Here is a 26,346-nt window from a genome sequence, read left to right as displayed (position 1 = left end):
AGGGGTCTGGGAGGTGATGTGCCTCAAAGTGCTGAACAGCTAATACACTTTTCAGTCAGTTGCTTTCCAAAGCTGGAAATAATGGATTGAGATGTTTCTTGCTTTAAACAAAGCATGACCGGATTGTACCAGGTTTAGTGGTATCAAGACACTGTAAAATGAGGTTACCAATCTGTCATTCACAGGAATATGGTGAGCATGTTGTCAGGTCACCCTTTCTCAGAACTTCTGAAGATGAAGTTTTGGTTATTGGTTTTATAGAGTGTTAACTTGTCTATCTGACTTTCCTGCTTACTTAATGTGTCTACTGCCCTTTGATTGTAAGTATATAATTCATTCATCTTGCTTATCTTCAAGGGATAAGTGTTCAGAAATGTACAGTATCAAAGATGAAAAATTTACAGTCCATCTCCTGATAATCAAAATAAACCACTGGTTTGTACAAAAGGTCAGGGCCAAAAAGCCCTTGATACCAACCATTCCTGAAGCCAAGTCAAGACACAGTATCAACAACTATGAACTATAGTCAAGGGTTTTACTCAATTCTTTGATCATTCTAGTAATGCTTAACATTCTTAGTCACTGGTATTCCTTTTGTATTTTGACTTCATCAAGTTTCTCACTGTAAACTGTCTGAATTAAATAACCCCCAATGTATTTATGGTATTTTTATAAATGAATTCAAGTACCTAAGGCAACCTTATTGTCTTAAATGCATATTGTACCACGACACATATTCAAAAGTATATTGAATGCAATAAGGATAATTTCATTAATTCAGAAAAATCCTGTGGTTTTCACCTACTTTTATTGTTCAAAATTAAAAAAAAAATAGTTTTCATCTTGAATTGCTCCAAAGGTTTCACACTGGTATTGTTGACCCTTTTGGCTATAGTAAGTAGGGAAAAAAAGGCTTTAGTGCTAATAATTTTTATGCAATGCTATAGTCAGCATTAGAACTTCGATTTCAGAGTTAGCCTTGGCATGGTTGTTGTACACCATCCCAGGATCACTTACTGGAATGGACACTGTAGGTGGACAGCACAGCAGAGCTCTGCACAAGCTAATTTACTCTGTTTCTCAGCACGTGATGCAAAGCAGACACCAACTTTATAAAGGCTTAATGGTTTAAGATCATTAAACAACCTGGCATTCAGAATAATTTAATTAGTTTGTATCAACCCCCTGTGTTCTGAACTGATTTGTTTGTGCATGCTTAATGCTTTTCCCCTGTTACTACGAAGTGTAAGCAAATGAAATATATGAGACTGGGAACCTCTTTTATTTTTTCTTCTCCTGTCACTGGGTTTTCAGAGCTGAAGGGTCACCAGACTGGAGCTTATTTACAGAATCACTTGTGTAATAGGGACTTTGACGGTGTTCAGCTGTTCCTTAGGGACAGGAAAGAAGACACTCACTGGTATGAGTGCTTTTGAAAGTCTGTGCTATGTATATAGTTGGCTGGATTTATCTGTATGGGCTCTGATTCCTGAAGCAGTGTATGACAGATCTTCTGTGGTACCTCCTGTGTCAGCTTTCTTATGCTATGTCTATGTGCTGGCTTTGGTTGGGCTAGAGTTGATTTTCTTCATAGTAGCTATAGGGAGCTGTGTTTTGGATTTGTGCTGGAAACAGTGCTGATAGCACGGGGATAGCACAGATAGTTATTTCTGAACAGTGCTTGCACAGTCAAGCATACACAAAAGGGTACTGGTGGGCTTTTGGAATAGCTGATTTCAGTACAGAGATTAACCAGTTGTTTAGCTTGCCTGGTCTCTCAGATGATCTGTCTGTGGTGGGGTTGCTGGTGGAAGACCAGCAGGTGCCAGTTGCTACTGTGGTAATGCACTGGTGACAATGTCTTGCCAGTTGATACTCCTTCTTCATATCCATAAGTTGATCTCAACTGGAGAGTCAAGGAGTGATCAGTAAGACTCATTCACCCAGTGAAAAAAAATACCTAGTGGAGAGTAGAGGCTAACAGTGGACTATTGAAGCCTGAATAAAGTCACAGTGCCATTCAGTGCTGCCATACTAGATGTGCTAGAAATCCAACAGAAGCTGGAGTCAAAGGCTGCCAAATGGTATGTAACAACTGAGATTGTCAGTGAGTTTTTCTTGATCACTTTGGCAGCAAAATACAGGATGCAGTTTGCTTTCATAGAAAGGGACATCCAGTACACTTGGAATCAACTGCTCCAGGAGTGGAAACACAGCCCCGCCATCTGCCATGGACTGATCCAGACTGCACTGGAACAGGATGAAACTCCAGAACACCTGCAGTATAATGATGACATGAGGAAGTATTTGAAAAGGGGAGAAGAATAATCCAGGTTCTTATGAAAGCTGTTTTTGCCATAAAACAATTAATCATAAAACATCTCCACCAACTAATAAAAAAGAAACAAAAGCATTTTTAGGTGTTGTGGTTGTTTTTTGTGTTTTGAGAGTGCATATTGCAGGTAATTGTCTGATTATAAACCCTCTCTATGAAGTGACCTGGAAAAACAATTACTGTGTGGGCGCCCTGAGTGGCAGTAAGCTCTAGAACAAATTAAATGGGAGGTGGTTCATGTAGTAGCACTTGGGCCAGCTTGGGCAGGACAAGATATGAAAAATGTGCTTTATGTCTCACCCCACCTGGACCCTCTCTTTGCAACCCAGGCCCAGAAAGCACTGGCTGGGGTTAAACCATGACAGTCTGAAATAGAAGCAGTCTTAAATATATTGCTTTTGTTGCTGCTTGTTTTTAGGTATCTTCTTGTGCCAGTGTATAGTGTTAGCCACCTGATTCTTTGCTTTTTTGTTTTGCTTGCATGTACTGAGCCTTTCCTAGGGTAATGTGTTTCTGGGAGGAGAAAACAGACTTAAGACAGCCTTTCCAAAATGTTCTAATAGTGGCAATGGCAGCTACTGGGTAGTTGCTCTTGGTAGGTGGTTATACTTGCAGTGACAATATAGTCTGAGGAATGTGAGTTTAATAAGGGGTTCAGGAATTAGATGTTTTATATTGCAGCATCCACAGTGCACTCAATTTCACACTATTTCTTGATATTTTGCTTTTGAGATGCAGTTTAAGATCTTGAGATGATGAAACTATGACTATTGACAGTGAACACAAAGCAGCCATGCTTTATCATTTTATGAGAAGGGAAGAGTCTGCTTAAGAGCAGCTGAGCCTTTGTCAGCATCAAGCATGCTAAATTTATCTCTTAACTGTGCTTTAGAAAAAGGTGTTTTCAAAACAGTGTATGTGTCTTCTATACAAGAAAACTAAGAGAAAAAAATATATAAAAAGAATCCTGATTTATAGATCTTCCTTTGGTTTTGTCTTCTCTCCCAGAAAAGGAAAGAGATGACAGAAAATAAAAGGCAATACTGAAACTTGCACAAAACACATCTCTATTTCTCTTTATTCTCTTTTTCTTTTTTTGCCCCCTAGGTTTCTTATAGAATACAACTTTAAAATGTATTTTTGCAAGATGCTATTTTTATCACATAGCTCTGAGATTTTTGTCTTACCACACTAAATAACATGAAATTGTTAACAAGTTTGTCTCATAATGTTACTCTGTCTGTTTCTGAAAGACTGTGTACAATTAGATCCTAACACTTTTTGGAAGACATGATGTGTTACTGGGTCACACACCTTAAGATATGTGCTCGCAAGAACTAGTGAAAAGCTTCCTATATAAACTTCATGTCTACAATCCAGAGCTTTTCATGGTCTGTAGCTGGTAATAATCAAAGGGGGCTTCTTGATTGATATTTTTCTGCACTTCCTAGCATTATGTCAAAAATTCCCTGAAGGCAACATTTGCTTTTCAGCATAGCCTACTTTTGATTATTCTTTTTGGATTTTTTTTTTTTGTCTGGAAAAAGCATGCAATAGAATACTGGATGGATATAGTGACTTTTCTTGTGAATTTGTATCTTATTAGCATGCAAGGTATTCAGAACAAACTTTCTGTTTCTCATTTCAGACAATGTATGTAGTCTGATGTTGTCCCACTCTATAACAAAAACTCCTGGTTTTGGTCATATTGGAGATAATTGTTTACTGACTTTTTATTTTAAGTTAGAATGAGTGTTAAATGATCTGCCTCCATTTTTAGTTAGGGGATACTTATTATTTGGGTCTTTAATGAAAATCACATAGGTACATTGCTTACCTTTCTAGCTTTTTCCTAATTTTTGTTACTTAATATCAATTACAGCAATTTGTGCTGCATGCCCTGTGATATGGACAACTGATATTATTTATGTAAAGAATTAATGAAATATAACTTACCTGAAAAAGACTTGTTTTCATGTCACAAAAAGGTCTCTAAAAGGGTGACCTATCTGCCAAGCAGCTTTTTATGAAGCGCTCATTAAAGGGTGCAAATGGAGCTATGAATACATTTTCTGGATCAGATGGGATTTGTGCTGAAGGAAAGTATAGGATTAGTTAGAATTACAAAATTATATGTATATTTTTGAAGAACAGACCCTTGTTTACACGAGTAAATGTGCTTTATGCCAAAAATTTGCCTGTGTAAGTTTAAGGCATGAAGTCATACCATCTTTTTTCTTAGAGTGGTTTCACTATAGTGCAGGCTGCTGTCAGAAGGAGCCCTTGGGGATGAATGAGCAGAAAGAATCCAGTGATATTCTGAAAGGTAAAATGGCAACTGCTGATGCATATGTAGGCTAAATGAGTTGTTTCCCTGGGGCTTAGAAGTTAGCTAATAATCCAGTTCGCTTTGACATCTTTGGCATTCAGTCTTTTTGTGGATTGTGTTATAGATGGACACATCAGCAATGGGACAAAAGTATCAGAGAATTGAATAGAAGGTTATATTTGAAATTCTCTGAACAACAGCAGCTCTGCTTATTAATCAAGTATATTTTAAGAAAAGAATAAAATAATAATCAATGGCTTTTGAGTAATGTAAAAAAATATGTTCTTGCATGCTCTGTAACATGCAGTAAGTGTTTGGTGATCTAATTGGAATGCATTTCCAAAGTGCGATATATTGAAGGCAGTTCTTGTATGTTACACAGTGAGTTCGGCATAATAAAGGCCCTTAAGTAATGACTTCTGTTCCCTGAAGTACAGCTAGACATGAATAAAAATGTCAAATGTCTTTCACATGTAATAAATTGAGCCACAAATAAGGCTTATTTTTACTTCTGTTGTTCCAGTGTTACTTGATGGATAGTCTCATTTCTTAAGATCCACTTGGGGTACACAAAATGTAATGGCCTTACAGCTCTTCATGCTGGGCTGTCAGTGATAGATACAATTCTCTGAAAAACTTACAGCTGCCAGAGCTATAACAGTAATGTGTTCTTCCATCTTCTGCTTCTCCTCAGTGGCTGAGAAGACCAAAGAGCAAGTGTCTAATGTTGGGGGAGCTGTGGTAACAGGAGTGACGGCAGTGGCCCAGAAGACAGTGGAAGGAGCAGGGAACATTGCTGCAGCCACTGGCTTGGTAAAGAAGGATCAGTTTGCCAAACAGGTTTGTTTATTTACAGTCTTTTCTAGGAGAAGAAGCGGAAGATAATTCATCTTCCTGAACTGAAGGGTGGATGGAGTGTTTTCTTTTGTGTCTGTCAGTGGTATGACTGCAGGATGATTTGTGTAATGCTAGACAAATGAGCAACAAAGAAAACAACTGCTGTTTATTGCTTGTATTTTGAGTGACTTGGAGGATTTGAGAACTTGAGTAGGATTAAGCATGGACCTTTGCTATTCTGAAAAGTCTTACTGAATCTGGATCATGTTTTACAGTGTAATCTAACAGTGATTCTGGACTCAGGTCTCTTGTGGGTCCAGCAGCTGTAGAATCCCAATAATTGAAAAGCAAGCCACTACAGCTGAAAGGTCAAACAGAAAATCTCAGATTTAACAGCCCAGTTTATATCCTCTGTAGATGAAGAGCAGAAAGGTTTGTGTACCAATCCAGTCAGTAGTTAGATACATTGTATCTAAAGTCATGATCCAGCTTCAGAGTCACTATCTTCCATTAATGTAGTGACATGAAGCTCAACTATGCCTCTAAACTATTCTGAACTCTTCAGATTCAAATTGCTCTAGTTCATCCTATAAAACATTCTGTGGATATTTTTGTTCCAGCACCAAGGTGAATATTGTTTGCACAATAAAAAGTGTTAGTACATTTTTGGTTGCTTATACCTTGCAGTTACATTCTTGCACTTACCCTAGGTGAAAAGTGACCCCACATAGCTGGTGGGAATGATGCTTTCCAAAATCTGTACAGTGCTGTTTGAGACAAAAATGGCCCAGAAGAGACAAATAACCTCCTCTTGTACTGTTTTCTGAATGATCATGTAAGTGTTAAAGAAAAATATAGGATTATGAAGAATATTAGTATTTGCACAAAAATATGGGTGTTGTGTGGATTTAGCATGAAGAAGTTCTATCATGTCTCTTATTTCCAGTTAATGTCCAGAGTTGTTAAAATTGAATCCTTAAGAACTCTTCTTTATCTCTTATTGAAGTGTATTTCTGTCTGTCTGACAAATCCCATCTGTGCTTTAGTTTGGGGGGAAAACGTTTTATGACACTATGGTAGGCGTTCTCTCCACTGGTGGATTGGTCTTGAAAACATCTCACAAGCAGTTTTATTCTCTTTCAAAGCAGTTTTTCAGTTTTCCTGCAGTCTTTTTAGTCCTTTTTTTGTTCAGTTGTAAGTAAAATGTTGCTTTTGATGAGGCCCTCTATAAATGTTGCTTTTTGATGAGGTCCTTTATAAAAGTGATATTGAAGATCTACAAAATCAAGTATCTAATGAACTTCCAGGGGATACATGACTATGATTACAAGCATGGTCACAGCAGCCTATACCCTTAGTTTCTGCTAAAGTTTTTCCACAGTTCGATGCTGAGAATATTCTTTTCTGTTCATAGCTCTTCAGTGTCATAAGGATCATCACTGCTGTAACAGGCAACTACCTGCTTTAGTATGGACCATACCTAGTCTTTTTTAATGTTAATATATACATATAGATCCTTATAATTATGAAGTAAATCTCTGATGACTTTCACTTAATTCTGTTCTGTATCTTGTGTAGCTTCCATATGAGTCATGACAGCTGTAACAGAATAAAATCACATCTGTGAAATTAAAGAACATCCATAATGTACATCCATATTATTCCACAGCCTTCTAAATAGAATAATTATTTTGAAGTGGTGCTTTGTTCTTTGGATATGCAAAGCCATTCATTTGATTCCTGATACTGGTATTTTTAGAGAGATACTCTGTCATCAATGCAGTCTGGCTGTCTAGTTGACTGTATCTACAGCTTCTAGCAGACTGCTCTGCATCTCTGTCCCTCACTGGTTTTGCAGATGAGTAGCCATTTCAGAAACTTAACATCAAAATTGAACCATGTAAAGGTACTCTAGAACCAAGTATTTTTGTCTTCCTGTGCAGTTTGGAGGCATAGGAGACAGATTTTCTTTCTTTATTTTTTGCTTGGATTTTCTTGTAAAACTGACAGCTGTGTGAGGATCAGGTATGATCATTCCGAATACCAATGGGACAACAGGTATTCTGCCTTGTATGAGACAGGGTGAGTCTTTCTTAACTAAGGGAAGGTGTCAGTGAGCCATACTGTCAAAGTATCAGTGTAACTATATTTTATTGCTGCAAGGTTATGTTTCTTAAGGCTGTGATATCTCTAGCCTACCCTAAGCTGGGAATAAGAGACTGCAACTAGCAAATTCATTCCTTGTGCTTCTGCATGGCTAGCCAGTGCCTTTGACAGGTTATTCTTCCTATGAACATCTATTTGGAGTTTTTCTAAAGCAAATGGCTGTGTATCCCATATGCACAAGGAACACTTGCCTTGCTTACACAGTGTAAGCAAGTAATGGGATTTGACAGGGTATTGCAAATGAAGCATGTTCAGTGAAAGTGGATTGAAGCATGATTACAGGCTATCTATCCATGGAAGGATGAAAAGCATTAGCCAGTAATCTGTTGTTTTAGTTGACTTCTAAACTTGTGACAAATTATTTCTTCCAGTTCATACAGACTTCTTATTTGCACATAATCAAGTCCAAATCCTGCAACTGAGTGTAGTGAACAGTGAACTCCTGAGGCACATTCCAACCTGAGTTATTCCATGAACTGCTATAAACTCAACCTCCATGCAACTGGAGGAGTTTTCTTACTTGCCATTAATTACAGGATCAGGAACTGTAGAATAAATATAGAATCATAGAATACCTCAAGTTGGAAGTGACCACAAGGACAGAGTCCAACTCCCTGTTTCTTGCTGGGATTGGCTGCTTTTAAACATGTGTCTGGAAGGCTGTCCAAACTGATGATCATTGCTGGAGTCTGCTGTTGGTGATCTGCTTGCCTTTGTGAAAGCCTGCAATCTTGTGGTATGATTGGGTTTGACTTTCAACTACTTGAAAACAGTCTTAGTGTTTCTTTACCTGAGGATACAACAGTATTTATGCAAAGGAAATGCTAAGCTGATTCTTGGTAAAATGCTTTCTTGAGAAGCTTGCCTGAGGTTGCAGCCTTTAATAGCAGCATGTTTTGAACCATGAAGCACAGGTTTAACCACCCAACTGAGAGCAGGCTAGAGGGCTGCTGTCATGCCAGACTGTCACCTACCTACTCTACAACCTGTGTAAAAAGGCAATGCAGCGTGACAGCTGAGATTAGAGACCAGCAGGGCTGACTTGATAGTGCCCATCAGAGGACTGCCCAGGGCATTTACGCTTTTGCAGAAACTCACTGCTCGACACAGTAAGGGTAGTGGCAGTTAGTAGGCTTGAGTTAAATATAAAAGGGTTTAACGAACTGCAAATAACATGTCAATAAACAATAAAACAATTCTTGAGATTATTTGGGTTCCAGAAATCTTTATGCACTGGCAGCATGCATCTACTTATGAAATATTTCTAACGTGCGCTACCGTTTATACCGCCTATTAAAAATTAACAGCTTTTAATAAGCTAGTTGTAAAATTGAGTCTAATTTAAAAACCTGCTCATAATAATACCATTATTTGTGATCACTGGGACTCTTCCTGGAAGCAGAGAAGAAGCTGCTTCTCTTTTTCATGCTTTCTTCTCTCTGTTAAGATGATAAGCTGATGTATTGAATTATACAGATAAAACATTTGTTTTAAATATATTCTGTACCTGTGCATGTTTTATTTCTGCGTACAGTGTAAGCATGCTTCAAAATGAATTGCGTTTTTTTTAAAGGAAGATTAATGATATTTGTGTTTAACATATAAAACGTTTTTTCCCAAGTTAAGAAACCTGTGAAATCCTTTGAATATTCTGTTTTGAATATTATGCTCAGCATAAACATATAGATACAGATAATATGGAGGGGTATGAGCTAGTGAATATCTAGTGTATAATATTTCCTGAGAACAAAATATGGATCACAAAGTTTATTATTTTCAGGTAGGTAATTAAGTAATTGAAGTTCTTAATCTCAGCAAATTAATGTCATTTGGTTCTGTAGCATCTCAAGAATTAATCAGTTGGTAGATCCTATGATTTCTATGGTGAATAATTTTATTTATACTGTTATAGCACCAAAATCCCCAGTCAAGTTGAAAGCTCGGGATACTTTGGGTACCATGCAAAGATATAGTTAGCCATGTTTTGTGTGCTGTAGACTTTACTAAACAGAGGAGCAGGCCTTGTCCTTACCATGTTTGGGATCTATATGGGTCATGTTTGGTATCTGTTGTGCTAAATCCTTTTTCTTTCTAAACTGTCTTAGTTTAACATGTTTACAGTAAATAGCAATTTAAACATAGACATAAAATTAATAGTAGTAGCTAACATGTAGATAGGTAATATACTTAGAGAGCAGGTGATACAGCTCATTGGTTTAATTACCAGGCTTTCAGAGGAAAAGATGACTGGAAGTGGAAAGACTCAATTTAGGCATTAAGCATTTTTTTTTCTTTTTCTTCCATAGAAAATATTATGTAACAAAAAAAAAAGCCCTTGCTAACTGCATTTAGTATGAATATTAACATAGAATGAAAGCAAGGCAACTTTGCTGTGTCTTCTTCCCTCCCTTCTAGCTTGTACTTCATGGGAATCCTTAGGGCTTAAATGCTGGCCTAGCATAAACATCCCGTGCAGTGGACCCCACAGGTGTAGAGTATTTCTTGTCTTACTGCTTTTCTTGGCCAGAATCAGTTTTAACATGGGACATTATACACTGTTTAGAATCACAGTGAATCCGCTTTGGCGAATCACCATAATCAAATATACCAATATGTAGGAGCCTTTTCATCCTTTTTACAGAGAAGATCCATGACATATTGTGCACTGCTGAGAATTAAGACATGATTGAAACACCTTTTAATTTTGGTGAAAGCAGCTCAGTTTTGATTAAGACACAAAGCATTGCAGTGTGCTTCAACCAGCAGCTATTTGTTCATTTGGACAGTCTTACTGGGAGAAGGGATGCAAGCCTTGTAAGTGCCTCTGAAAATGTGTCTCTCTTTCAGCAGCAGCATGGAGGTTTCTTTTCTTCTTTATTAGACACCAATTTCTGAAATGCAAGTGACATCACATCTTTCAAAGATTTCTGTTTTGTCTTGTTGCAGACTAAGATTCCTGAGTGTTCCCAAAGAAATTTTAATTATCACATGTAGCTAAAAACCCCAAACCAAAAAAAAAACCCAAATGAATATTGAAATCTTTTTTTTCACTTTACATTTTGATTTTTTTCTAAATTGCTGTCTGTCTGCATTTGAAATCTTTGTATAGAAATCTAATGCTAAAATAGCCAGAAACTTAAGATTGACATTCAGCTTGTACAGAAGTTATCTTAGGTAGCAGTTCCCAAAGGTTAAATGCCAACATTAAGGTCTCCATCACTATTTTAATAGTCCCCTTGCTACCTTCATACGACATAAATGCCTTGCTTAGTACTTGAAAAATCTCAAAGAGGCTTTTTCTCATTTTGTCTCTTTTTATCTTTTTGAGATATATATTACATATTTTATTTCCCACTCTGCTATAATGCTGACATGCCACATGGAAAATTCTTGAAAATATTAAAACTTCATTTTAATGTACTTTTTAATGAATGAGGTTCCAGAAATAGGTCTAATCATGGAAGAATCTGAATTTAGGTGCACTTTAATAGAATTTGAAGTTTTCTGGCTATTGTTATGCTTAGTATTCTGTACAGGATGCTTGCCTTGTTGAAGGATCACTATTCCCCATCTTAGTTCCTGTAGGTGAGTCAATTAAGATTGAAAAGTTTAGCTCACAAGAACACAATGGAAGAACTATGGGCAGAGATATCCAATTTCCTCCTTCAGAAGGGGAGTTAGAGAGGTTTTTCCACCTTTTAGTTACATTTTGTGCCATTAGCCGTCTCATGTCTGAAGAGGCTAATAGACCCCAACAAGAAAACCAGGACAGTAAGTGTGAGTTACATGAGACTTATAATCTTGTTCTTTTGTTGAAATAAGAAAGTTTTATTCATTTTCTCTAGAGCTTATCACAAGGAAAAAGTCAAGCCTTGAATTAAGCAAAGAAATTTTAATAAGATTTTGGAATGGCAAGTGCTGAAATAGCCTTCACTCAAGCTGTTGCTTTTCTTGTAGACACTGCAAGTAGCAAGTAGGCTGCTGCGGTACAGCAACATCTAATTGCCCTCTTCAACTATTTCTTGCTATTTATAGCTTTAATAAAAGGTCACAGTAGGGAATGGAGAAGTTCATGATTAAATATGTGTAGTCTAGATCCCTAGCAAACCTCCCAAGCAGCTAGAGATCTAGCCCTCTATACTTGAGCCAAGCAGTACCAGTCCTGCTGTGTGGTGTAGTGCACAGGGGTGAGATTTTTGGTTGTTTCAGGGTGAGCCCAGACATGATTCTGATGTGACACTCATGCTTGTTTGATCTGTAGGAGCAATTACAGCAGTGGCTTAGAAAGCTTGCATACTTTGGTGTCTGGTAAGATAAACAGCAGCCAATCTTCCACAAGGAAGGCAAAGAGTTCTAGATTACATGTAGGAGAAGGCCTACTCAGGTAGTCACAACTGAACGTCAATCAGAAAATAGTTGCTTTCAAATTTCTGTTTAAATCTCAATTTGTGAAGAGCATGTAGTTTGAGATAGGTTTTACTTTTTCTCTTACAATTTTATTTCTTGATCTATGCATAATGTATGAGTGACTGCTGCAGAACAAAACAAACATTCAGCAGCAGTTAGCATTGTTTCCTTTTTTAATGTATGCAGATGGATTGAGAGTGGAAAAAGGGGGAGAGAGATTCTCTATTAGGGGATCCACATTGTTCAGATGCTGAATAACTGATGTCCCCTCTTAAGAGAAAGCATTTATTAGCTGTTTCTTCGAATGTACAAACGAAGTGGGACTGTCAGTGAAGTGATGTGTCTCTTTGATTGCAGCATAGCTGGACTGATTTGTTTTGTCAGGGCTTTTCTTACTAGTCTCAGAATTAATGATGGTGTGGTATTAAAATGTCTGTAAATAATCACTTCTGTAAAGCTAATTCATATTCTCAAAACCGGAAACAGTGATTCATTATAAATCATAAGGCATCCTTAGGCGGGCAATGTTAAGGATTTTAATCTGCTTTATGTACACTCAAATCTCTCCTTCATGACAGTGCCCATATTTTTTAGATGGGAAAGCTCAGGAATCATCTAGGTTGTACAGAGGTATGAATGTCAGTAGACTTGTGAAACTGTATTACAATCCTGTATGAATGCTCTGTGTTAGAATGCAAGTGGCTTTAGTTTGTTTCCAAAATAAATTCAATAATTGCAGTGGAGGCAGTTCCATTAATACAGTTCTGTTTTCCTTTGATGTTCCACATGAACAAGTACCATGTATGTAGCTTAGTATATGTTGATACTTCATAATGTCATGCAGGTTCTAATGTTTACAAGTAATTTTATTTGGTGAAATATGCTAATGATGCCTGCAGAAAATAGATTGATAAATGGGAAGGCCACAGAAGTCACAAAGCCAGCAAGCAAGGACATACCGTGGTTTTCTTCTACCTTTCTTTTGCTTTATGATAAGATCTTACCTGTCACTTCTTCTTGGCAGGTATATGTACATTCTGGTAGCGCTTCTGGACATGAGCAGCTTAACTTTATTTCACTCTAACCACACTTTTCTAAATACTGAAAATTTGGCTGGAGAAGATAGAGATGAATATGCACAGAAAATAACAATAGTTGGGCAAAAAGACTGTGAAAGATGGATGACTCCAGGTAGCAGTGCTAGCATTTCTGTGTTTGTTGAAGATAGTGTTGAAGTGACAGGAGGATTTTGAATTGCAGCCTGTGTTTCCTGACTTTCCTGGTTAGCCTCTTCTGCTGGGGGGCGTGTTGTCAAGTTTTATTTCTAGGAGGGCAAACCAGCAGTATTTAAAGGACGACCACGTTCTCTGTGTCAAAGCATTTCCATACACTGACATCTGTATTCTAACATAACTTGAGCTGAGTTGCAAGGGAAGAAAACTTGTGTGGTGTTATCCCAATATCCTGGCAGTTATTGCTCTTCATTAATTAAGGAATAAATATGAATTTAATGTAAAGGGCTTGTGAAGTATCCTGGTTTCTTAATAGCACTCATGCTGTGAGATAGCATTTTAGCTCAGACTGAAGTTCCGGGTGTACCTGCTGCCTTCCAAACTTCTGATTGTAATGTATTCCTAATTAACTGTGGAGGCATTAAGTTGAGGAGCTTTTGGGTGGCACCGTATTGCTCTTTGTTTTCTAGCAATGGATCAACCACAGATTCCTCTTTGACCTTGGAGAAATGAAGTAGTCCTATCTTTAAATTGAAGAATAAGGATTGTTTGCTAGATGATGGAAAGGTGAACATGTTCTCCACTAGGAATTGTTCATATGTCATGATAATCAGATAATATTTGTAATATCTAAAGTAGCAGAACATATTTTTTCTTTTTTTTTTTTTTAACTTGTGAGGGAGAACCAAAGGAACCTCCCCATCCTTTTACTAGGAAACCAACTTTTGCACTTATTGTAAGGGTTTGCTTATCTGCAGTCTATGCTCTATTTTCCTCCCTCTTCTGCTCCTTACTTCAGTTTCCCTTCTACCTATTATATCCTCCATTTCCAATATTCTTTCTAACTGACCTAATATGCCCAGTAGTATGTTCCAGGGAGCTGTGTTTGTCTCCCCTGTGTATGTATGGCTCTGCATTATTGCTCCAAAAGAAGCATCACCAGCAGGCCAAGGAAGGTGATTCTCCCCATCTATTTGACTGTCTTGAGGCCCCACCTAGAAGTACTATGTTCAGCTTAGAGCAGCTTTCCAGTACCTAGAAGGGGCCTACAAGAAATCTAGAGAGGGACTTTTTACAAGGACATGGAGTGACAGGACAAGGGGGAATGGCTTTAAACTGACAGAAGGGAGATTTAGATTAGATATTAGGAAAAAAAATCTTTACTGTCAGGGTGGTGAGGCACTGGAATGGGTTGCACAGAGAAGTGGTAAATGCTTCATCCGTGGCAGTGTGTGTTCAAGGCCAGGTTGGACAGAGCCTTGGGTGACATGGTTTAGTGTGAGGTGTCCCTGCCCATGGCAAGGGGGTTGGAACTGGCTGATCTTAAGGTCCTTTTCCAACCCTAACCATTCTATGATTCTATTATTATGCAAGTTTCCTAGGCTAACATGGGACCAGTTCCATTTCACCATGTTCCAGTCTTTTCTATGCATCCATCTGTGGAATTTCGTGCAGTACTCAGAAATGTATTTAATTTTTCCTTACTCTAAATAGTTGCCAATCCATGTTAAATATTCAGGAAGGTGCTGCCTGCTGAGAGGAATATGTTTAAGTTCGTTTAGGAATGATTCATATTCATGCCAACTATTCTTGTTCTTGCCCACTGTTGCGTGAAAGTTTTGGCTGTTTCAGATGGGAAATAGTTTTATGTAATCCATGATAGTTGGGCAAACTTGATAGTAGCATTTCAGTGGAACTTAAGGTACAGGTTTTGTAAGCTTGCAAATATTACTGGGTTACAATAATGGTGTCCTTAGCATCTTCTGCTATGGTTCAGTGTTCCTTTCCTCTGCTGGGCAAGATGATGTATATAAGCCTTGGAAAGTAAGGATCTTACATGTGGTTCATTCAGTACCTATCTGGAAGTCATTGTCTTTCAAGGGTTTGTGATGATAGCTGGTGCCATTTGCTGATACTGTCAAAGCCAAACGTTGCAGCTGGGAGATTTTTAGCTAGCAATTAAAGTTTATGGTGTTGAAGTGACAATTTGGCAAACCACTGTAATGTGTGTTTGTGTCTGCCTGTCCCTGTTCAGCAATGCACTGCAGTGGGATGCTTAATAGGTATGAGTGGCAAATTGAGGTCCTGGATTGATATGGTGATGAGGGTTATACAAACTTCAAAATGATTCAGGACTGAAGTGTGGAGGAAATACCTCTCTGTGGAGAAGTAGATTAATCTGCATTTTCAGAATATCAATCCAATGTCATCTCCTAAGAAAACAAATCTCACCTGTAGGTTAAGAGGGAGGAAGTAAAGAAGAAGGCAGAATGCTTTTATTAGGATTGCCTAATTACTGGCTGTGGTTGGCTGACCCTGGCTGGACACCAGATGCCCACCAAAGCTGCTCTGTCACTCCCTTCCTTAGCTGGACAGGGAGGAGAAAACATAACAATGCTCAGGGGTTGAGACAAGAACAGGGAGAGGTCATTGTCGTGGTTTAAACTAAATCTGCACACCCCTTTGTTTCCCCTCCCCCCCCCCTCACTTTCCCACTCCCGGAGGGATGGGAAGGAGAGCCAGAGGAATACAACTCCCACGGATTGAGGTAAAATCAGTCCAGCAATTAAGGTATAACACAAATCACTACTGCTACTAATAACAAACCAATTTAGAGGAGACAAACAGGGAGAGAGAATACGATACCACCCGCCGACAGGAGCACAGCCTGGAAGAGAGAGATCACCCCTCCCCTCCCAGCCAGCTTACAGTTCCCTCTCCAAGCCCAGCCCAGATTGTTAACCCCTTCTCTTCCAGCCAGCTTCCAGTCCCCTCCCCAAGCAGGACGTGCTGTGGTATGGAATACCTCCCCGACTAGCCCAGACCAGGTGCCCTATCTCTCCCTCCTGCCTGGCAGAGTGTGAGCTACTGCTGAACCCATGACAGTCATTCACCAACTACTGTCTGTTACAGGCAAACAGACTTGGGGAAGTTAGCGTATTACCAATCAAATCAGAGAAGGATGAGAAATAAACCCAAATTTTAAAACCTTTTTGCCCCTACTCCTCCCTGGGCTTAACTTCATTCCTGAATTCTCTATTTCCTCCCCTCAGCAGTGCAGGGGGATGGAGAATGCAAGTTTGGTCAGTTCATCACATGTTGCCTCTGCCACTCCTTTCTTCCCAGAGAGGAGACTCCTCACACTCTTACCCTGCTTCAGCGTGGGGCCCTCACACAGGAGACAGTCCTCCCTGAACTTCTCCAGCTTCGTCATGGGTGCTTCCTATGAGCTGCGGTTCTTTGCAATCTGCTCCAGCATGGGTCCCTTCCATGGGGTGCAGTACTTTAGGAACAGTCTATTACAACATGGGTCCCTCACAGGTCACAAGTCCTGCAGTAGACCTGCTCTCTGGTGGGCTCTTCTTTCCATGGACAGAGATCCTGCCAGGAGCCTGCTCCAGCACAGGATTCCCATGGGGTCAGACTTCTTCAAGTATCCGCTTGTTCCGGCATGGGGTCCTCCACGAGCTGCAGGTGGGTATCTGCTCCACTGTGGATGTCCACAGCCTGCCTTACCATGGGGTTCCAAGGGAACCTTTGCTCCAGCACCTGCAGCACCTCTTGCCCTCCTTCTGAGTGACCTTGGTGTCTGCTGGGCTGTGTCTCTCACATATCCTCACTCCTCTCTACAGCTGCAGTGTTTCCTCTGCAGCAAGATTTCCCCCTTCTTAAATATGTTGTTCGAGAGACATTGCCACCATCACTGATGGATTTGGCCTTGGCCAGCAGTGGGGTCCGTCTTGGAGTCAGCTGACATTGGCTGTCTTGGACAGAGAGGAAACTTAGAGCAGCTTCTTGCAGAAGTCACCTCTGTAGCCCCCTTGCTACCAAAACCTTGCCATGTAAACCCAATACATTGGCAGTGCTGTTATTACTATTAGTAGAAAGGAAATGATACAATGGCAAATACCAGTGGCATGTGATATACATCATTTTGGTGGCTATTTTGACCACTGACACAGCTCCTAAAGAATCTGTGAGTTAACAGATGAAAGCTTGTAAATCACTGTGGATCGCCTGGGCCTCCTTCAAAGCTGGTAGCACATAACAAAAGAGATGACCCGTGTTTTTTACAGTAAATAGTCATTGAAGTGTCTGGCTCTTACCTGCTTTCAGCTGTGTTAAATCTGCCCCTTAGAAAAAGTCAAGTGTAAGGATTAGTAGTAATAATTGTTCAATTCTGAGGTACTTGTCTCAAAGAGTTTCAAAAGCTCCCATGGTATATCTGGAGACTGGAATTTGTTACAGGAGAAAGCTATGTTGAGTGTCTCAGAAATACTGAAAATTTAGATTGCAAACCTTTTTCTTGCCAGTGACTTGTCTAATGTAAAATATTCCCTGTGAGGAAACTGGAGGTGTAAGCTGTTAAAGTTGTCCTCTAAAAATCCATGCTTTTTGCAAGACTGAAGCAGGCAGAGAACCTGATTTTGAAATGTGTTGGATGTATTGATTTTCCTCCGATCTGCTGGTGTTTGCATTCAGAGCTGTTTGCTTGTGCTCTATTAACATGTGCCCAGGAGGTTTGCTGGGCTCAGGTCGGAAAAGTCATAATGAAGCTCAAGGTGAAGAGACACAGCCAATAAGGAACTTCTTCTGCCCTGCTTAGTAGGTCAGCTACAAGCAGAACAAGGAGCAGTCTGTAACAGTGCTTCCTTCAGAAACACATAAAACAGGATTTGCGCCTTTGAAGATGTTTAATCACTTTGTCCTACCTCCCACTCCATCCTGCATGGAAGGGGCATCACCTATTGCAGCAGATACCCTGCCAGTATTATGTCAGCCATGCATAGTTCTTCTCTGGGTCTGTAGGACAAAGCAAAGGCTCTGGGTTTTTTCTTTTTTGGTAGACTTTTGCTATATTTTTTTCATTGTGTAATGTAATAATTTCTTCATGTGCTATTATATGTAAAGAAGATGTATGGAAGGGTTTTTTTTCTTACTGATTCCCTGTGGTGGCTTCATGGCCCAAAGGTTGCACTCTGGTCTAAACAGACATGCACTGCCCTGGAGTGGTGTGAAAAAATTCATTTAGGCTGTCAGGTTGTCACCCATGAGAAATGTGTTCTTATCCATAGAGACAGTATTTGTAACAGGAGTTAGAAATTCAGGCTGAAGAAGGAAAGATGCCAGTGGTTGAAACAAACTATCACATCCAAAGGCAGTTGTTTTTACAGCTAGAAATGCAAAATGTGCTTGGGGAAGGAAATTACAAAGGCAACTGAGCTACGGTAGAGAATGCTTTTAAGACTTGGAGATTCTGTTAATTTTGTGAGCCTTTAGGAAGGAGGCTGGAAGCTGTAAAACGTGTTAGCAGCTCTAGTATTGAGAACTGACTGCAAGCTTCTGATTGCTTCTAATGCAAAGTATAATTAATTAAGCTAATAACTTATAATCAGTTAATACTTTAAAGGTGTTGAAATGTGTGGTTTAATTCTAAGCAGGTATGCAGTGTCTGGCCAGTTTGGTAGTATCCCTAATGCAGTTTGTAGATGATAATGTGCGTATGAAACCCTTATGCTTTGCCTAATGAATACACTTATGTCAATTAAAAATAATAACATTACACTGTGGCATCGAAGACTTCGGTTCATTACTTAACACCCAGCATATCTCACCCATGTAAGAGTTGTACTCCAGGGTGCTTGTTTAACCCCTGTCTGATTTAGCTAATGCTTTATGTAATTCATCTGAACAAATGCTTCTTTTCAGATTCCTGGTAACATCAGTTTTAATGGTTGGGTCACTTTTGGTTTTGTGCATGCAATATTGTATCTAACAAATCCCTTGAGACAGTAGTTGACAGAGTTCAGCCAGACATACTGTATGTAAATGATTTTGTAGAGAAAGATCAGAGATCAAACAGCTCTGGGGGCAGAATTAATTTCCCTCTTTGGAGAAAATTATTCTAACAGGTCAAGAGAAAAGTCACGGGAAAGTTGATGTAAATATGAATGTGTTTCATATGGACCCTTGGATGGAAGAAAGATTTCCCCCTTCGTCCTTCATACCATGATCTTAGAAATTTGGTGGAAGTGCATTTGCTGTGTTTGATGGTGCTCGACCAGTGCATCTAGCAGCTAAACACTCTTCCTTGTTCACAGCACAGAGACAGGCTAGGTACTGCCCCATTAGAAGCACGTATTTGCACAGCAGAAATTTAAAGGGCGAAGGCAGGAGGAATTGGCCAGGTTGGACGAAGCCTTGGATGGCATGGTTTAGTGTGAGGTGTCCCTGCCCATGGCAGGGGGTTGGAACTGGATGATCTTAAGGTCCTTTCCAACCCTATTCTATGATTGTATAGCACAGGGCTGTCAGACAAACAAGTGGAAGATGGAAACTTCTACTAGGAGCTTTGTGTCACTTGTCCCCTTTTGTTAGTTTAGAATTTATAAAACCGCTTTTCGAAATGAGGATTTTTTTTTTAGTTTCCCAATCATTATTTCCAATTAATGTCATGTGTTTGCTTAAAAAAAAAGTAATAGCTATTCCAGTAGTGTTGAAGAAGGTATGTGTTCACATACAGCTGACCTGCTGTCTAAACCAGAGTAGTGAACTTGCTTTTCACAGTCATCAGCATAACGTTTCCTTCATAGCCTATTTTTGGAAGGAGTGGTGTGCTTGTCATTCGCAGGAAAGGTAACAGATTTAGCAGTGCTTCTTTCCACCTCCTACACACCATCTCTGCATCTATGAGATGAGGATTTTAAGTCTTGGTTCTCTCTGCAGCTTCTTCCCTGAGTTTCATTTCACATGTATGCTTTAAAACACGGCTGGTTGGACTGCTGTAAATGTCTGCTGTTGTCCAAACTGCAAAATAGGGGAGGCTGGGAGAAGTGATGGGATCAATTTAAAAAGCAAAGCTTAGGCCTTGCTTTGGAATCTGTTTGGAGTTGTATAAATGCCTTGATGACTGTTAAGATGAGGATAGTGGATTTGCTTATTCATCTTTTCCTGGCTTCTTTGTTCCTTAGCTCAGTTTTATGCCTCTAGTTTTTGTGTGGTACCTAATGGGAAGGGAAGCATCTAAACAGAAGCCTTTGGCTGGCCTCATGAAGGAGAATCACATTTGGCAATTGATACTGGTGTGCAGACTATGAGAAGAGAACATAGAGAATGATCAGTCATACTTGAAATAAAATGGCTGAGTTCAGCTCTTCAAGGTATCATCTCCAACTTAGCATGTTATACAGACTGTTAAGGACATTCAGTTACTTCAAGTTTTTTCTGTGCTTCTAGGATTTAAAGTTGGCCTGGGAGAGAGGTAACTGGTTTGATCAGGACAGATGGTGCTAAACCTGACCTGGCAATGTCCATTGACAAAATGTTATTGAAGGCTGCTTGTTTCTGCTGGTAAATCTTGTTAGTCAGGTAGTGTACTCTTTCTGCTAATTGTTACAAAGACAGCTATGTACTCTGTTACTCAGGTGGATTACAAGGTTAGTTGGCAGGTAAAGTTTTCTTTTGAACTCCTTCTCCCTGCAGCTCTGAAATTTGCACTACCCCTGTATCACCAACATCTCTGTGCAAACTTGATCAGATCCATAATGCTCTTTGTCCTTTACAGGGAGACATCAGAAAGCAATTTAGTCTTCATCCCATGTCAGGATCTGTACCTGTTTTAGAAATTTGCCAATTTAGACAAAGACTGATCATAGCTGTGGATGCTCTGTCAAAGGTACTCTTGATTTCAGGAGGAAGATGCACAGAGGTGTAGGACCCGCTCAGAGGTGTCTGTGGAATTACAGTGCTTCAAGTCTTTAGGTTTTTAAATACTGACTTGGGTTTTTTAACCTGAGATAGAAACAGATAACGCTAGCACTCTTCCTTTGTTTTGAAAGTACCTGAACCATTTAGGTGAATGTGAGCAAGTCTGCTCAAGGGTGTTTACAGTAACTCCAGAGAGAACTTGGTGTTCATGGTCATATGCTTCTTAGTACCTCTGCCACCTGTTATCCATATTAGCCTGTGGTAAGGAAAGAGTTACTACCAAGCTATCCCTTAGGGGCAGAAGAGGGAGGACAGAAGTAGTTTTAAATCTAGGAGTGTGCCTTGATGTTCTAGGACATGTAAAAGCCAGCAGCAGGCTTCTCTCTCACCTACTATTGATATCTCTCAGATGCTCTGAGGTTTTTCTCTGTATCCTCTAGTTAGCAAAAGTCTGTTTCATGTAGACAAAGCAGATGGTAGGCATGAGTTGGGTTCAGGAAGGATGGAATGACTGGGTGGAGGAGATATGATGGTGAGGGAATGAAGAAGAGGGGGAGAAGTGGCTGTGCATGAGCGATAGCAGCTTTTTTATTCCCCTGACATTCAAGCACTAGGAGGCATCCTCTTAATCCTATTTCCTTGGGGTATGGGTGCTGGCACATAATTCCCCCTCCAAAAATCTCTGCTTCTCTGCTGTTGGGAACATGGAAGAAAACAGATTCAGCTTGTGATATGGGGTATGCAATGCTTCTACCTTAGTCTTACACCCTTTTGCCTTTTTGGTGAGCACCAGTCATGAACATTAAGCTTATAGGACAAAGAGATTACATTTCAAATTCTTTTTTATAACCACTCTGCATCAATCCTGATGCTGATCCCATTAATAATTACCAGACTTATTTGTGTCAGAACTTGATCAGTGCTGACTGGTTTTGAATATCACATCTTAACACTTAAAACTGGAGTTTTTGCATGTTCTGACTTAGTTTACAAAAGCAGCGTGTTTGAGTGTTGCTAGTTTCCTTGTTGCTGACATGTCATTTGCTCACCTAATTAGTACCCCTTATGCTAAAGAGAAAGAAAGTGCTATCCTTAAGTTCAGTGGAGTCACATTCCGAGGATCTAGTATTTGAATGGGTTTGTATGCATGGAGGAAAGAGAAAACTATTTTCAAATATTAAAGAGCTTTAAAATCTATAGCTATGTGCTTTGTTAGGTGTTCATTAATTATCCAGGTTAAAAATCTGAATACCTTCTAAAATTACCAGTGATTTAAAATCTGTTCATGCTGGGCCTTAGGTGAGTCTGTCTTGCAGGCACTCTGCTGTCCTGTGGAAGAGAGCTGTCTTTTAGTTTGCATGGGTGCATACTGTTCGATTAGCTATTTCATCAGTCTAGTGTAACATCATATTGAACCATTATCTTTCCCCCTCTGTTGTCATGATCTCTGTAGCCATCCTGAGGAAATAAAGGTAACTGCCTTGTGAAGGGCAGATTAGTGTCTACTAATACTAGGATGGCAAAGGGAGTGACTGCCATCATTGGGCAAAATGCTGACAACCAAAGGATATGGCAAGGATTTCAAGAAAGTATAAAAAAATTCCTTCTAAATGCTATCTCTCATCTGTTTTTACTGTTTCAGGGGTATTTGGTGTGTATATACCAGTTTTAATCACTTCCTGCCCCTGACCTCCCAGGTAGACTGGTAGGAGACTAGAACTGGATTAATGCTTTCCTGCTTTTCTTACAAATCATCAGTGCACTTGTCAAATGAGGCTTTTTATTGTACTAATGTTCAGTTTCACTAATTTAAATCTATCAAGGGCTACCTTGCTTCCTTAGTTTTAAACATGGACATGATTTTCATGCAGAGCAGCTAAGCAGGAAAAATGAAGATGCAGTTTGGCTAGAAATATCTCTATTAAAATACAGCAGTGGTCCAAGCGAAGTAAGAGCTTAGGTTGAATTTTTATTTTGAATTTGTTGTTGTTTTACATTTAGCTGCACATATCTGTCATTCAGGGAGAAAACCACACCTGTCATAGCATTTACTAAAGATTCTTTAGAGGCAAGAAAACTTGAAATAATTTGTAATTTGTGTTTTGACATGAACTGTCCATTGCTTGCAAAAATCACTTCAGCAGAGCTGTTAAAATCATGATTGTGTTTCAGGCTCCTGTATGTAGTATATTAATGAAGAGCTTCTGTGTTGCAGCATCGCATCTGTTATGTCCCTTATTTTAAGGCTGTCATGTTACTTAAGATTGTGATATCTGAGATGCATTGGATTGTGGGTTTTTTTGCTTGCTCTGTTTGTTTGTTTGTTTGTTAAAACTCTTCTGGAGGGGAGGAACACATTTGGCTGGCTCATCTCCAGACATTGTGGCTTGCCTTTCAAAACACTCAACTTGCCTGTTGGTCACTGACTCTCTGTTAAAAGAACACACTGTGCCTTGACAAAATGTCATTCTGCATGTGCCACAGTCTCAAGACTCCAATCACTCTCAAGACTGATTTGAGAGGTGGGGGCAAAGAAGTGCAAGGATCCCATTTATCCATGCATCAAAGGAGCTGTCTTCCTCACAATGAGGCATGAAGTTCCCTCACTTGTTTCAGAGAGAGCAACTAACAGGGGTTTGGAAAGTCTGCTGGTAGGATTCAAGCTACACAACTTTAGGAGTGAGGGAGCCTGACCAAGAATTGAACTGTGGCTTTCAAGAAGCATAGCCCAGTTCAGTCCAAAATCAAAGGGCAGGAGACAAGTCTGACACTTGCATGCCCTGTGGACTAGCATTGGGAAGAGCTGGAACACAGATTTGTTGTGACAGATAGGGGTGTGAGTGAGAAAGAATTGTTCACTGAAAAAAAAACATACTTATGCTTGAGTGTATGCTTCTCATGATCACCTGTGTCCAGGAGTGTTAGGGTTGAATGCTTTAATATATTATTGTTAAAACTAGAAGTGCTTCAAGGATAAGAATCTTCTGCTCTTGAGCCACTCAGTAGTGCTCTGGTGCACAGGTAAACTGAATTGCAGTCACTGGGGCTGCTGAAGAAGCAAGGAAGAATTTCAGCATTTGGGAGGTGCTTGCAGAATAAACAAGCAAAAGTGTATGGGTATATTGATATTATAAAGTAGACTACATACGCAGGTATGTATGTAACTGTTGAAGTGGAACTGGAGTATTTAGCAATGGCATGGCAGGGGGGTTGGAACTAGGTGATCTTAAGGTTCTTTACAACCCTAACTGTGTTATGACTCTATGATAGTACATTATTTTGTAGTTGTTCTGATGAATAGTATTCTTTTACAGTCATGTCTCTAGACTGGCTGTAAGAAGTGCATAGTTTTGTTAAGACAAGTCAGTTCTTAGGAGATTTCTACATAGAGATTTACCTTTTTTTTTTTGGGACACTGTTCATAACAGTTGTGACTCATTTCTGCCTTTACTGTTGAAGCAATACGTGCTGTAGTGTTCAAATTTTTGTTAATCATCTTTTACAGCTTTTCCAGATGATGGTTATGAGAGAGAAATTATAGTAATTGTCCTTGATAAACAAAAAACCTGGGAGTTATGCCACTAAATGTTACTGAGTAACGGTTAGAAAGGAGTCTCTAGAGGGCAGCAATAAATGGATGTGTAATTTTTCTGGCTTTAAAATGTGACATGTAAATATTTTCTTGTTCTTTGTATTGTTCTTGCATAGCATCTTTAGTGTAGTCTTACTCGCCTTTGCTGTGGGAGAGTGTTAGTCATCTGGGCAGGTGATCTTCCAGAGACATCAAGCAATAGGTGGATAACATCCAAATAGTACAGAGCAGCAAATAACATCATACTCTTATCATGCAAGAATGATGTTTGGGTCTGTTAAATTAATCCCTTGATCCTATTTGGTTAGTGTCATTGGCTGCATGAAGAAGGGCTGTTCTGAGCCTGTCAACTGTCCATTCAGTCTACCATTGTTTCTTTGACCTGGTATGTCTTCCAGATTGGCAAAATTTTAAAGAAAACAGAATTTAGATAAGGTTGGTATGGTGGCAGCTGGACAGAAGTGGCAACTGAGTTTTCTTACTTCCTTTGACAGTAAGTTTTTATCTTGCTGTTTTCTCAGCCACCTCAGCATTGACTGACACTGTGAGGGTAAGTACAGCAAGGAAGGATGTGGCAAGATGCGAAGGGATGATGCTGTCAGTCAAACCTACTCAGTGGAAAACTTGTGTTCCATTTACTTGGTGTTTGCTTTATATTCTGGTTTTTATTCAAGATTGTTCTGGTCTTTGAGCACTTAATTATGCCATATAAACAGTTTTTGTTTTTCGAGACTGTGTGGAGACTGAACATCTGAGAATCTGAGATAATTTGGTGCATGGCCAAATTTCTTACTCAATATTCCACTTCTTGGTAATCAGAACTAATAAGATTATATTAGTAAAAAGATTAAGTAGTACAAAAGCTAAGAAGCAGTGTGTTCTTGTCAGAGGGAAACTGGTTCTTAAGCTGTGAATGTACAAAATAATAGTCAAGTACTGCATAGAAGTGTTTCACAAAAAGAAAAAAATAGCATAGATGCTATTAGTTGGGCTATTGGACAGATTGTTCACTGTCATGTTTACTTTCCTGACCTACTACTCTTATCAATATGCATTTAGTCTATTGTATGTTCTATAGTCAGTGATGGTATGTACTGCCTTTTATCATATTTTCCCTTATGAAAGACCAGCATATTTACTACTGCGTATGCAGATTTCTTAACTCTATAGCAAGTAATAAAAATTAAGAACTATGCTATACTTTTGCTTCCCTTCTCTCCCTCTCTTGCGGAGGATGAATCACTTTACCTCTCCTGTGGCTGGGGAGGAGGATGCCTTGTGCCTTAATGGGTCACATTGAGGGAAGGATGCACCCAGGCCAGTGTTGACCTGATGATGATATAGAATCATAGAATCGTTAGGATTGTAAAGGACCTCAAGATCATCTAGTTCCAACCCCCCGCCATGGGCAGGGACACCTCACACTAAACCATATCACCCAAGGCTTCATCCAACCTGGTCTTGAACACTACCAGGGATGGAGCATTCACTACCTCCCTGGCAACCCATTCCAGTACCTCACCACCCTGGCAGTAAAGAATTTCTTCCTTATATCCAATCTAAACCTCTGCTGTTTAAGTTTCAACCCGTTACCCCTTGTCCTATCACTACAGTCCCTAATGTATAGTCCCTCCCCAGCGTCCCTGTAGGCCCCCTTCAGATACTGGAAGGCTGCTATGAGGTCTCCACGCAGCCTTCTCTTCTCCAGGCTGAACAACCCCAACTTTCTCAGCCTGTCTTC

General features: G+C 39.5%; 1 protein-coding gene across 1 annotated transcript in view; it reads left to right on the top strand.

Moving 5' to 3' along the window:
* The window catches only part of SNCA (synuclein alpha), a 69,802-nt gene that overhangs the window by 12,164 nt on the left and 31,292 nt on the right, over window positions 1–26,346 (top strand). The window contains exon 4 of the mRNA XM_005148668.3: window positions 5,359–5,504. Within this exon, the coding sequence (XP_005148725.1) occupies window positions 5,359–5,504 (146 nt within the window). The remainder of the gene's footprint in view (window positions 1–5,358; window positions 5,505–26,346) is intronic.

This window comes from Melopsittacus undulatus, chromosome 7, assembly GCF_012275295.1.
Source record: "Melopsittacus undulatus isolate bMelUnd1 chromosome 7, bMelUnd1.mat.Z, whole genome shotgun sequence".
In the NCBI taxonomy this organism is placed as follows: domain Eukaryota; kingdom Metazoa; phylum Chordata; class Aves; order Psittaciformes; family Psittaculidae; genus Melopsittacus; species Melopsittacus undulatus.
This window is presented reverse-complemented; position numbering and strand designations above follow the sequence as displayed.